Source organism: Notolepis coatsorum (assembly GCF_963971535.1).
Source record: "Notolepis coatsorum genome assembly, chromosome: 8".
In the NCBI taxonomy this organism is placed as follows: domain Eukaryota; kingdom Metazoa; phylum Chordata; class Actinopteri; order Aulopiformes; family Paralepididae; genus Notolepis; species Notolepis coatsorum.
This window is the reverse complement of record NC_140172.1, coordinates 141,317,793-141,332,553: the sequence shown is the minus strand read 5'-3', so window position 1 is coordinate 141,332,553 and position 14,761 is coordinate 141,317,793. Positions and strand designations below refer to the sequence as shown.

Here is a 14,761-nt window from a genome sequence, read left to right as displayed (position 1 = left end):
TAACTTAAAGTTAGTTGTTCACCAACAATCTCAACATTTGTTTTATCATTAGCTCATGTCGATCTACTAGTAGCATCAGCAAGCTAACGTTAGCTGGCCCCAGTCCACTAGCAGCATGTCGATCTACCAGCAGCATCAGCAAGCTAACGTTAGCTGGCCCCAGTCCACTAGCAGCATGTCGATCTACCAGCAGCATCAGCAAGCTAACGTTAGCTGGCCCCAGCCCATTAGCAGCATGTCGAAGTAGTAGTAGCATCAGCAAGCTAACGTTAGCTGGCCCCAGTCCACCAGCAGCATCAGCAAGCTAGGATAATAACAACAATACTTCCGGTCCGGTCGGTGGGCTTCAAAATAAAAGTCTAAAACACCGGAAAAGACGGAGCGGTGGGCTTCAAAATAAAAGTTTGGGGAAATAAATTTCTCAAAAAAAATTCTCTAACCGGTCGCAATAATATCGCTTATCGTGATATTTTCGGGGGCAATTAATCGCCCAGCAAAATTTGTTATCGTGGCAGGCCTACGGCTGGATTATATTTGTTTTGGTCCTGTGATTTATCGAGCGGAGAATCGCCGACGCCTACATGTGTGGGATTTACCCTGTGAGGAGCCACGTCGAGCCTGCGCCTCAGAGAGCCTGAGGCCGGCTAGCTTTCTTCACTGTGGAGCTACAGTCTACGGAGAACAGCTGTATTCGTCTGTGGATCAAGAGACTATTGCACCGTCTCCTGTACTTGGAGTCTCCTTAGTCATCGTTGACCAGACTCTCTACTACCGACAGATCCTCTACCCCTGCTGGCTTACAACCGGGGGGACCCTTCCAGTATCTCCCGCTATATATTACTAGTGTACCATAGATATAATTCCCTAAGATTCAGGTTGTATAATTACCTCCTGCGTAACCAGAGAATGGACATTCATTATTGATTTGCCTACGCACATTCCTTTGCCTTATAAGCGCATCCAAAGTAAAATAGAGAAGTATATTATGTACCTTTTGCTGCAATAAATACTTAATTACCACTTTGTGTGGAACCGATTCATTGTGGGAAGTGTTCATCATATTTATATATCATGTACTGTATGGCCAGTAATTAAAGTACATAAAGCGGTAGTGGTTTAATGATACCATACTTATCAATACAGTCAGGGAATTGTACCCCTCAGTTACAGTACTGTTATAATCACTAAGCCATTGTAAGACCTTACCTGTGTCCTTTGCCTCTGCTGCCCTTTTGACAAAAAAACGTCTGTATGTCCATTTTCCTTTTTTTGGTGGCATATTTCAGTTAGTCACAGTAAAAGTCACCTAGTAAAAGTGAGATAATTGACAATATCAAAACATGCTAGGGCTGTACCGAATAGTCCGAAGCTTCGTTCATAATGTTGACAATCAAATTCTAAATCAACATAAATTGTAATTATAAATTTTTTTTTTTTTTTTTTACATTTTGATTTGCCAAGGTATGGCAAGTGCCATACCTTGCCATACCAAAACGATGCCCCTGTGGGGAACAACCAGGATTTCACTGTCTGCGACAGAGTTGGAGAACTATCTCTCTCCCTCTCGCGGATCACACACACACACAAATGGAGCCGTGATGCCGCTTGTGATTGGTGGAGGCGGGACCAGGCGATACAACTGATTGACAGCGGAGGCGGCGAATGGAATGGCAGATGGCACTCGGATGCAGAATAACAGCCAGGCAGTGAGTAGGCTGGTAAAGCTATGCCTCCTAAAGTGTGAAAACGGAAGTACAGGAAGTACCGGCTACAGGCTTTCCGGTTTCGACAAAACAATTATAGAAACTTGTGAAGTGCACAATATTATCTCGTTTAAGCCACTGCAACGGTTTTGCCTGAAGAATTTACTACATGACCGGGACGTTCTAGCTTGTTTGCCGACATGATTTGGGAAAAGTTTTGTCCGTTCGGAGGCAGTTTCCAGGGGAAGTACATACACCAGAAATTCACACTTTCGGCCGTAGTGCTTTACCAGTCTTTATCTCACGGAGGAGATAAAACTGGGAACGAGGTTAGGCAGTGAGGCAGGTAGTGAGGGACTCGGGAGAGATACAGTAGAGCGAAAGTCAATTAACGTTGATGTCAAGATGGACAGTGGAAGAAAGAGAAAGGGTGGAGGAGAGAGGGATAAAACAAAGAAAAAGAAAGGCCCTTACAGGAGATGCTGCTAAATCCAGCAACATTTATCAAATGTTTTCTTGCACCAAGGTCAAGGAACCAGCAGGTTAGTCAGTGATAAAAATAAACATGTGGATGTTAGCTAGCTAACGTTACCATGCAATGCATCATCTCCCCTGTCAAAAGCTCAATGTTAAATCTGCCAAGAAACAAATAAATAACTTAACCCAAATAAATAATTTAAGCCAAAGCTATATATTTAGGTTATTGTATTATATGAATGTTTATATGTTTATTTGTATAACCTTACATTGAAACGGCATTAGGAATATTGATTGAATTTAGATAAAGTCATTGAAACCGTCTTATTTGTCATAATAGAACATTCTAGAACATTTGTGTGTCACAGTATGATGTCATAATCAAACATTCTAGAACCTTGGTGATGTCACATTCTAGAACATTTGTGTATCTATATAATAGTCAACAATTCTCTCAGAGCAGCAGTGTGCATCTTAAAACAGTACTGAACAGATAGACTAAACAACATAGACTGAAGCCTGCATTTCTCAACCAAGAACTTTAACCAGTAGAGTGGAACGTCAGCCCTCATATTATGCAGATGAAGTTCCAGTACAAAGAGGAGCACCCCTTTGAGAAAAGACGGTCCGAAGGCGAGAAAATAAGGAAGAAGTATCCGGATAGGGTCCCTGTAATTGTGGAGAAAGCCCCCAACGCCAGAGTAGGAGATCTGGACAAGAACAAATATCTTGTCCCCTCTGACCTGACAGTGGGCCAGTTTTCCTTCCTCGTTCGGAAAAGAATCCACTTAAGAGCGGAGGACACACTCTTCTTCTTTGTAAACAACGTCCTTCCACCCACCTCAGCCACGATGGGACTGTTGTATCAGGAGCACCACGAAGAGGACTTTCTCCTCTACATTGCCTACAGTGATGAGAGCGTGTACGGGGACAGCCAAAGGGAAATCTGATCCCACCACCATCACTCCTGCCCACCCCCCAAAGCCCTCCACCACCCATTGAAATATTAAATCCAGCTCAGCAGCCTAGAATTCCCAGAGTTTAAGTTTATTTGGATCCCCATTAGCCACAGCAGTGCTGGGGCTATTCTTCCTGGGGTCCATAACACGTAAAATACAGTTACAGACTTATACACTCACAACATTCACATGTCATACAGACAATTAAAACAACAATAAAAACCCTAATCAAATTCATAATACAATACAACAATATATACGCCTTATGAATTCATAATACAATACAATAATACCTACTCATAATTAATTCATAATACAATACAGCAGGGGTGGCCAACCTTTTTTGAACCAAGATCTACTTTTTTATTTACCACCTAGCCCGAGAGCTACCAGCCAAAATTGTATATTGTAAGCAGTCATTTGAGGCTTTATAAAAGCAGCATAATGAACACAAATCTGTCAGTGCCGAGTCCGACCTCATCTTAAATAACAAACAGCATTGCTTGTTGTAGTTAACAAGGAGAGGAAGAGTTGATTTAGCAACTTTTTTTTTTTTTTTTTTTTTTTTTATAATCACATTTTATTAATCAAGATCTACTTGAAATCAGCCCGCGATCTACCTGTCGATCGCGATCGACTGGTTGGGCACCACTGCAATACAGCATAATATACTATTTAGCTTTTACATACATTATCTATGTTCATATCAGCCAATTATACAATCTTTTAATAATATATCCCTATCAGACACATGCCTTTTCATCTATATATACCTATCTCTTTATCAGACACATACATTTTCATTTACGTACACACTATCTATTAGGGAATGTCAATTTCTTTGGTTGAAAATGTTGTTTTACCACGATTTTGAAACGACATTTACTATTCTCCTGCTTAACATGTATGGGAAGAGAGTTCCATTCCTGCATACCACGGAACATGACAGTTCGCTTCATTGCATTCAACCTCACTTTTGGAAGTGTAAAACCGTGCAGAAGCATGTCTGGTGGAATGGTTGTGTCTGTCAAGACTTATAGATAAATTGTTATATAAAATTGAGAGGATCTTTGTAACAAGAATATTCCTAGTGAATACAAGGAGTGAGCAGAGTAATTTATGTTTGACAAGTAACCAAGTTAAACAACTGTGCATCGCTGCAACATTAGTTCTGTACTCACAGCGAAGCGCTATACGTGCTGCTTTGTTTTGTAGCATTTGTAATTTTTTCAGTTTATTCGTCGTTACATTCGACCATACTGCAGGACAATAGTCAAGATTTGACAAAACCAGAGCTTGAATTACCTGTTTGATAGAATTTAGTGGTAACAAATGAGCACATCTTTTAACAACAGAAATCCCTCTTCCCATTTTCACTACTATATTGTTTATATGGTGTGACCATGACAATTTACTGTCTAATGTTACCCCTAGGAGTTTAGTCTCCTGGACTTGATTAATTACCACATCACTTATCAAAAGTTTCAAGACTGGGTTCGTTCTTAGAGTATGGTTTGAACCGAAAATGATGCTACTTGTCTTTGATATGTTTAGAACTAGTTTGTTATTCTTTATCCATTCCATCACTGATTGCAACTCTGCCTTTAGGACCGTATTTAATTCATTGGCTGTTGAGGCTGATGTGTAAATCGTTGAATCATCCGCATACATAGAAATATAGGACTTATTTAGGACAAGAGGCATGTCATTTGTAAATATGGTGTAGAGCAAAGGCCCAAGGCAACTTCCTTGGGGTACTCCACACCTTACCGTTTTAACTTCTGAGTAACTCCCATTAAAGAAAACTATTTGTTTCCGGTTTGCTAAATAAGTTTGCATCCAAGATAGTGCAGATGAGGAGAAACCATAACATTCAAGTTTTTTAAGTAAGAATTTGTGATCTATGATGTCGAATGCTGCAGTAAAATCAAGCAAGACAGCTCCAACCATTTTCTTTTTATCTATCTCTTTCAGCCAATCCGTCATTTGGGTTAATGCAGTCGCTGTTGAATGTCCTTCACGATATGCATGTTGAAAATCAGTGGTTAATGTGTTAAAAGAAAAGTAGCATTTAATCTGTTCACTTACTATTCTTTCCATCAGTTTACTTAAAACTGGCAGTAAACTTATGGGACGACTATTAGATTCTGAGAATGGCAATTTCAAAAATTTTGGCAATGGTATTACTTTGGCAGTTTTCCACTGTTGCAGATACAAACATTCACTAAAGGATTGATTTATAATATGATAGATAGCAGGGGCAATTAAATCAGGGACCAATTTCAGAAGTTTCCCGTCAAGACCGTCAACACCTGGTGGTTTGTTTTTAGTGGTACTTAACATATGTTCTACATTACTTATAGTCACATTATCAAAATAAAATTTAAAATTTTTATCTTTCATTATTTTATTCTTTATTAATAAATACGATTTTTCATTATCTATTGTTTGCATATTATTCCTTAAATTATCTACTTTTCCAATAAAATAATTGTTAATATGATTAGCAATCTCAACTGGTTTGGTGAGGAATTTTCCTTCTAGAAAGGATGGGGTAGGTTTCTTATTCCTGCCCATTATTTCATTTAGAGTATTCCATAATAATTTACTGTAATTTTTTATATAATTAAACCTATTTTCATAATACAATTTCTTCTTCTTTTTATTACATTTTGTAACAACATTTCTTAATTTACAATATACCTCCCAGTCTGATTTATAACCTGATATGTAAATATGTCAAATGCACTTTCACATCCCCCCTCCCACCCACTTAAAATCTTTATTTTTCTTTATCAACGAACGTACTACTCACGAGTAAGCAACTTTAACCAGTAGAGTGGAACGTCGGCCCTCATATTAGTAAGAAAACTGTTCCAAGAGGAAAAAGGAATCAACACGAACTATTGGAGCACTGAAAGATAACAACAAAATGTCGGAACCTAAGAAGGTTGAGATGACACAAAAGGTTTATGAGGAAGATGTCCGTCATACCATCAATAAGAGAAGAGCTAAGTTAGGTCAGCTAACTGGTCACATGAACAAGATGAATCAATTAATGGATGAGGACGGCGACGGTAACTTGGAAGGTGTACAGACAAGATTGGTAGAATTCAACAATCTATTTGGAGAGTTCGGTGAGCTTAATACTTCAGTCCAGGTGGTACTAAGCAAAAACATAAGCAAGACATCAGAAGAGGAGATGATGAAAGATCAGGATGGATTGTTCACGCCGAAGGCTGACACATTTTACAACTTCACAGTAAAGGCTGACACATGGATGAAAGAGGTGCATCAGCGTATAGCAGAGTCTAAGAAGCACCAAGATGAGGTCAGGCTTGAAGACAGTGCATCCGGCGTCGTAAAAAAGAAAGGGTCTAGAGCACCATCCACTACATTTTCCAGAACATCATCTGCAAGCGTACGTCTGAAAGCTGAATTAGAGAGGGCTGAGTTGCTAGCCCAGGCTTCCGCTCTAAAACAAAAACGACAACTCGATGAACAGGAGGCTCTGCTCTTAGCTACCTCATTAGCTACATCATCTAAGCTAAGAGCAAAGAGGGAGGAACAGGAGGCTCTGCGCTTCGCTAATGAGGCTCTAGAGAGAGAGGATTTACAGGTCCAGGCTGTTTTAGCTGCCGCAGAGGCTAAGTGCAAAGTACTGGAAGAATACGAGGGCCAGCAAGCCTCATCCAGAGTTTCCCGTAGGGATGGAATGAACTCTTACATAGAGAAAAAGAAGCCCTTTGAATCCCAAGCTCACAAGCAGGCTACGCCTACTTCCCAGGCCGTAGCGATAAAAAGAGAACCTGCTTACAGTAGCAGCTCCAGAGCACCAGGCGGTGCTACACAGAAAGAACAAGAGTCTCCGCAACAAGAGTCCACACGAGCCATGGTGGATTTCCTAGTGAAGCAACAAAACCATGCTACTCTGCCCCCTCAACAGATTCCTATATTCAAGGGAGACCCTATGGAGTACAGGCTATTCATCAGGGCTTTTGAACATGGAGTGGAGGACAAGACAGATAGTAACAGAGACCGGCTGTACTTCATGGAGCAGTACACAGATGGACAGCCAAGAGAGCTGATAAGAAGTTGGCTTCACATGGAACCAGAGCGAGGCTATCACGAGGCAAGGAGGCTCTTGAAAAAACATTTTGGAAATGGATAAAAGATCTCAATGGCGTATATAGACAAGGCACTGAACTGGCCTACTATCAAGTCCTATGACGGAGAGGCGCTCCACTCCTTTGGCCTCTATCTCACTGGATGCCTCAACGCTATGGCTGAGGTGGAGTACATGCAGGAGCTTGACAGCATATCATGCCTGCCATCACAGCCAAGCTTCCGTACAAGCAGAGAGAGCGGTGGAGAAGCAAAGCCTATGCTCTTCTAGAGAAAGATCAGCGCAGCGCCAAGTTCAGCGACCTTGCCGATTTTGTCAACCTACAAGCCCAAGAAGCCCTACATCCTCTCTTCGGCAACCTCACAGATGGAAACAAGAGCCAAGCTAAGGCTCACAAAGATAAGACATCCAGAAAGAGCGGCGCTTGGGGAAGCTTCACATCAGCTGCTACAGCAGTCCAGAACCCGGCAGAGACTAAAGCAAGGACCAAGGGGGTAACACTTTGTGCCTTCTCCAACCCTTGCCTCTTCTGCCAAGGAGAACAGCATGCCATGGAGCAATACAAAAAGATGAAGAAGTCTCTTCACAAGGAGAAGATAGATTTTCTCAAGAGTAAGGCCTATGTTTCAGCTGTCTGAAACGGGGTCACATGAGCACGGCCTGCCAAGAAAAGATGAGCTGCCAAGTCTGCCAGCTTACCCACCCTACAGTTCTACATATTAATAACAAAGCTGCCTATGATGAAGCAAGGCACAAGAAGGAGACATCGGATGATGCGCCCAAAGAAAATAAGCACAGGGGCGGGGAAGAAGAAGGCGAAGCCAGTTCTAAGGTCAGTGGATGCATCAATGCAGAAACGAGGACCTGCAGAGCTTCTGGGGCCGCGCAACGTCGAAAGCATCTTGGCTATCTTTCCGGTCCACATCAAAGCCAAGAAAGGCAACAAGATGGTGGCTACCTACGCATTCCTCGACCCAGGCAGCAACGTCACTTTCTGCACAGAGAAGTTAATGGCAGCGCTTAACATCACCAGCAGGAAGACAAGTATCCTGCTAAGGACCATGGGAGGCGAGCAGGTCGTGAGCAGCCAGATGGTGTCTGGGTTAGAAGTCTGTAGCTTGGATAGTGACAACTTCCTAGAGCTACCCAACACCTTCTCTCAGAAGTCAATACCTGCTCGTAAACAATATCCCACTGCAAGAGGAAGTCGATAAGTGGCCCTATCTCAGTGAAGTGCAAATACCGAAGATCCAGGCGGAGATAATAATAATAACTGGCCTTCTCATCGGGGCTGACGTACCCAAGGCAATGGAACCATGGCAGGTGGTATCCAGCGTGAAAGAAGGGCCGTACGCGGTGAAAACGCGATTGGGCTGGTTCGTCAATGGCCCCCTCAGAGGAGAAGATGGCCATGAAACTACCAGTGGACTCATACAAGTCACGTCCAACCGCACATCCGTGACCATGCTAGATGAACTTTGGAGTCAACAGTTCAAGAACGACTTCCCAGAGTGTCAAGACGACCGGCTTGAGAAGTCCAGGGACGACATCCAGTTTCTGGAACTGGTCTCGCAGTCCGTGAAACTTACAGAGGGACACTACAGCATCGGCCTACCAGTGAGGAACGCAGTTGTCAAGATGCCGAACAACAGAAGAGTAGCTGAACAGCAAACTCTCAACTTAAAGAAGAGGTTCACGAAGAATCCCCAGTTCCACGCTGATTACTCAGTGTTCGTCAACGACTGGATCGCAAAGGGCTACGCAGTCAAGGTTCCCAGTGAGGAGCTCAGCCGCAGCTATGGAAAAGTTTGGTACTTGCCACACCATGGCGTGTACCATGCCAAGAAGAAGAAGATCCGTGTGGTGTTTGACTGTGGGGCATCATTCCAAGGCACCACCTTGGACAACCAGCTGCTACAGGGGCCGGAGCTAACGAGTACTCTCCTGGGAGTCGTCACTAGATTCGACAGCACCACTGTGCTCAAATACATCGCAAACAGAACCAGTAGGTTTCGCACCTTCGTAGCGAATCGAGTGGAGACCATCTTGAAGCTGTCAGAAGTAGGACAGTGGCGGTATGTAGATACTGCAACAAATCCTGCTGACCACGCGTCGAGAGGACTCAATGTGGAATCATTCCTGCGTAATGAGACTTGGATACAGGGGCCGGAATTCCTCACCAAGCCTGAAGAGGAATGGCCTCAGAACCCAGAACACCGTGGGGACCTAACCACGGAGGACCCAGAGGTAAAGAACGCCGTGGTCAGCGCTACTGCAGCTGAAGAGCAGTTCGACACAGTTCAGCGGTTCCTGACCAGCACGGGCTCGTGCGCCGGGTCCGTGTCAAGACGAAGACGACCACTTTAGATAGACCTATCACTACGATCTGTCTTCTCCAAGAAGCTGCATGAGGCTGTGGTAAAGGCCGTCCTCCTACGGTGTGCCATGTACTAGGGACCTCTGGCACCAGGTATTGGTTATCCAGCAGCAGAGACACTTATCAGTTAAAATTAGGGATGTCCGATATTATCGGCCGACCGATATTATCGGCCGATATCGGCAGTAAAATGTGATATCGGAAAATATCAGTATCGGTTTAAAAAAAGAAAAAAACAATAACAATATTTGTTATATATATATCCAGTGAAATTATTAGTTACCTGAAATTATTCCATTTTTTGGGGTGGGAAACCCTGCATATATCGATATCGGTTGATATTGGTATCGGAAATTAAGAGTTGGACAATATCGGAATATCGGTATCGGTAAAAAAGCCAATATCGAGCATCCCTAGTTAAAATAGTGTTTGGTTTAGCTCCTTGTTTTTTAGTTGTTATTGTCTCTAGATTAGAAGTACAATTAGGGGCCGGTGTAGGAGCCAAAGCTATATATTTAGGTTATTGTATTATATGAATGTTTATATGTTTAAACTTTATTTGTATACCCTTACATTGAAACGGCATTAGGAATATTGATTGGATTTAGATAAAGTCATTGAACCGTCTTATTTGTCATAATAGAACATTCTAGAACATTTGTGTGGCACAGTATGATGCCATAATCAAACATTCTAGAACCTTGGTGATGTCACCTCATAACCAAACATTCTAGAACATTTGTGTATAATAGTCAACAATTCTCTAAGAGCAGCAGTGTGCATCTTGAAACAGGACTGAACAGATAGACTAAACAACATAGACTGAAGCCTGCATTTCTCAACCAAGGTTCCAAGCCTACCGTTTTGCTGTGGAAAGAGCCTGCAAGTTGATTTACGGCTTTCCAGTGTGGAGGAATTTTGGTGATTTTGGAGACTGGGAAAATAGTTTTCTTATCTTGTAGTAGTGATGTGAATATTTAGGAAAGTAGCTTTAGGACCACTTCTGTAAAGAAAGACTTCGCTGTGGAAGAGAAATAAACCATTTGGATATCTTTGTTTTACACTGGAGCGGCTGTGGACATTATTTTTCTTTATCAACGAACCTACTACTCACAAGTAAGCAACTTTAACGTCAGCCCTCATATTATGCAGCCAGTAATGTTTGTTTTTGTCCTGCTGTGGCTCCTTGAGGAATCCAAGTCGTATAATACCTCTCTCAGAGTGACCGACTAGCTGTCTCTGTCATTTCTCTAATGATGAAGACTGGGAAAATACAGTTTTCTCTCGGTATGAATTATTTCCCCAGTCCGGCCCTGCCCTTAACAATTGTGTGTATTGAGCTGTACTGTATTGTACCCATTCTGCAATCTGGGTGCAATCAAAAATTTTCAATCAATCAATCAAAAAATAAAAACACACACGTTAACACTTTTTCGAGTGTTTTACGTCGCTGTGGAAATACACATTGACCACCGTTGACTAGCTACGTATTTGTGTAGACTAGAGATGGGGGCGCAAAATATTCTCTGAATCCAATCTCGGCGTGTAGAAGGGGGAGCCTATACAGACTGGTCGCAAATCGCAATGGACCAGTACAAATCGTCCAGTAGGGACCTACTATGAAGGGTGATACGCAAGGAACACTAGACATGTTCTCCAAGCTAATGGTACAATAAAACCAGTAGATAAGTGCGCTTTTGACATTTCTATACGATACAGAATACTGTCATGTGTATTTTTGTGTGCGTCAGCTGAGCTCACTGTGTAATATGTAAGTACACGAAGTTTGGGGCATAGGGGCGTGATTGCGAAACCTAGCCGCATTTCTCGGAGACGCTCTCTGATTGGCACTGACTGACGCTCTCTGATTGGCCACTGACGCGTTTGCCCAATCGTGTGACGAGCTGTGTCTTTGCCCATTTCCACGTCAAACAGCCTGCAAACTACCTGGCGTTCTATCGCCCTGCTCTAAGACAAACTCTAACCTTAACCAACTTCGAAAGAGTGCCTAAGCTTAACCGTCGAAAGAACTTGCCGTCACGCTCTAAGACAAACTCTAACCTTAACCAACTTCGAAGAGTGCCTAAGCTTAACCAGTGTAGAAACAGGCGTCGGCCAATCAGAGAGCGTCATGGCTTCCCTGAACAGCACTGAATGGTTGCAGCTGTGAGACGGAGGGTGCGGAGCGAGGCTGCTAATGGTGCGTTCACTCTGTCCTCGCCAACTCGTAAAGTCCGAGTTTACCACCAGGAAGTTGCACTTGTCGTGACCTTTTGTGTGGCGCAAACCTAATTTATTATGAACATGGAGTATCATAAGACATCATCATAAATATGATGTTGACCTGCTGGGATTCATCAGAAATATGACTGATGTGCTGGGATTACTAAAGAAATCACTCAAAACACCTGCATATGATGATCATAATATGATGATGAATTGAAAATGGGGGACCCTGATGGAAACAAGACGAAAGTCTTTCTCAGGTCTGCATCCTCTTAACAATTGTATGTATTGAGCTGTACTGTACTGTACCCATTCTGCAATCTGTTAATAAACTTTTCAATCAATCAATCAATCAATCAAGAAAGAAATGTTGAGTAATCTGATTGATCCTGATATTAATTATATACCTACATATAATTATTCGATATACCTACTTATACACCTGCATATAACTCTGTATGATAGCATACATACAATAATGCTGTATATACTGTATATATACATTTATTCTTACCATATATACATATATCTATCCACATCTGTCTGAATATAACTGCATTATAATTCTTCTATGCACATACTTATACACCTGCATAGAACCCATACAACTCTGTATGATAGCATGTAAAATAATGCTGTATGTACTATCTATACATATTTATTCTATATATGTCTGTACATACCTGCTATAATCCTTTTTACATATCTGTAGATACTATATCTGTACATATCCCTTACCTACTCTTACTAGAACACTAATGGCCAGTATGACTCTACATACATCTTAGCACTATTACTCAGTAGTACTCATTTATATATTTTATACCCAGTTTACCTGTAGTACATTGTAATGTTGTAAATTGTATATTACTATTGCACTTGTACTGTTACATTTGTTAGATACCAAACTAATTTCCGTTGTACTGTACTTATGCTGTATGATGATAATACATTTGAATCTAATCTAATATATTAGTTATTATATATACTATTACTATACTATTAATATATTATAAATATTTTAGACTATTAAATTACTATTGTACTTTACTGTTACATTTGCACTCTGGTTGGATGCCGAACTTATTTTCGTGGTACTTGTGCTGCCTGTATGATGACAATACATTTGAATCTAATCTAATTTTACGACCCAACTAGCAGCACCCTAACCTCGTTCCCAGTTTTATCTCTGTGAGATAAAGCTAAAGAACTAAGGCCGAAAGTGTCTGTGGGGTAGAATTTCCGGTGTATCTACTTCCCCCGGAAGCTGCCTCCGAACGGACAAAACTTTTCCCGAATCCTGTCGGCAAACAAGCTAGAACGTCCCGGTCATGTAGTAAATTCTTCAGGCAAAGCCGTTGCAGTGGCTTAGTTTTTAAAAGAGGAAAATATTGTGCACTTCACACGTTTCTATAATTGTTTTGTCGAAACAGGAAAGCCTGTAGCCTGTACTTCCGTTTAGACATTTTAGGAGCCATATCTTTACCAGCCTAGCAGCACCCCAAAGTTATCACCTTGTATTATATAGGGAGGTGTAGTCTGACGTCACTGGTTGTTCCACCCGTATAGGGATTTATCATTGGGAAAATGGATTATCAGCTATTGTAACAATTCTGCCTCATGGAAATTAAAAAGCTTTACATTTTTGCACAAAATGAGTTCACTTCTATCACTAACATTATTGTTTAAACATTTTTGGTTGAAATAAAATTTCGCGATTTGTTCAATGATTAATTGTGAATATTTTCATGTTGAGCTATAGATTGTGGATGAATAAGCCCAGAAAGGTACACCATGCCAATGTCAATGCTTTATTTGTTTTAAACGAGGTGATTTAGAAATGGGCAATGGGGAAATACATTGCGTTGGAACAGAGGGTGGAACACAAAAAACGGCAATGACAAGATACACTACGCGACCAAGGTACCCATGTACATGTCAAAATACTTCCCAAAGGTCAGTGAATACCACGATCACAACACCAGAGGGAGCTCCACAAATCATGTTAAACCCAGATTCGGCTCAAACAAGGGACTAAACACGTTTCGCAATTATGCCACATCAATGTGGAACGCCCTACCCAAAGCTGTAAAGGAATGTAAATCACTACCCACTTTCAAAAACACTCTCAAAGAACACCTACGGGAGACTGCAATTCGAAACTGGCCCCTACAAATGTCTTAACCCAGTTGTACAGTAAATTACCAAGTATGGCTTTGTCAGTATTCCAATGTACAGTGTACAGTGTCCCCCCCCCCCTACCCCAACCCCCCCCCCCCCCCCCCCCCTCCAATGTACAGCCCCCACCCACCCACCAACCCCACCCCACCTCCAATGTACAGTTTCTACGTCAAATGTATATACACTCTTCTTCTGGACACTTTTTGTATTACAAACAGTACTGTATTTGCAAATCTGATATGTCATAAATGTATAGATGTAGCAGTACTGTCTATCTGTATGTCATGTATATCATATATGTTATGATGAATTGAAAATGGGGGACCCTGATGTAAACAAGACGAAAGTCTTTCTCTGGTCTGCATCCCCTTAACAATTGTATGTATTGAGCTGTACTGTACTGTACCCATTCTGCAATCTGTTAATAAACTTTTCAATCAATCAATCAAACGTAACCACTACACCTCCCTATTTCCCATTCGGTCACATGACCCATTCCCGAGACTTTACGAGTTGGCGAGGAGCGACCGAACGCCCCATAAACCCGGAGGATTTCAGACGGATCGGGGAAGGTCTACAGATGATCTTCTATGATAATAATGTATCCCAATAAGCGGATGACAGCCTCCTAAACAAGCATACAGCAACGTGTAACCCCTGTACCAGGCGCGGGGCGGGGGGTTTGTTATTCCGTTTTTTTTTTTTTTTTTTT

At 41.8% G+C, this 14,761-nt stretch overlaps 1 protein-coding gene across 1 annotated transcript; it reads left to right on the top strand.

Annotated features, from left to right (window-relative positions):
- Nucleotides 1-2,761: 2,761 nt before the first annotated feature.
- On the top strand, nucleotides 2,762-3,130 carry LOC311233252 (gamma-aminobutyric acid receptor-associated protein-like; the record flags this gene model as incomplete). Its single annotated transcript, XM_084320189.1, has 1 exon — nucleotides 2,762-3,130. The coding sequence occupies one exon, from the start codon at nucleotides 2,762-2,764 to the stop codon at nucleotides 3,128-3,130; it is 369 nt and encodes a 122-aa protein (XP_084176315.1).
- Nucleotides 3,131-14,761: the final 11,631 nt, after the last annotated feature.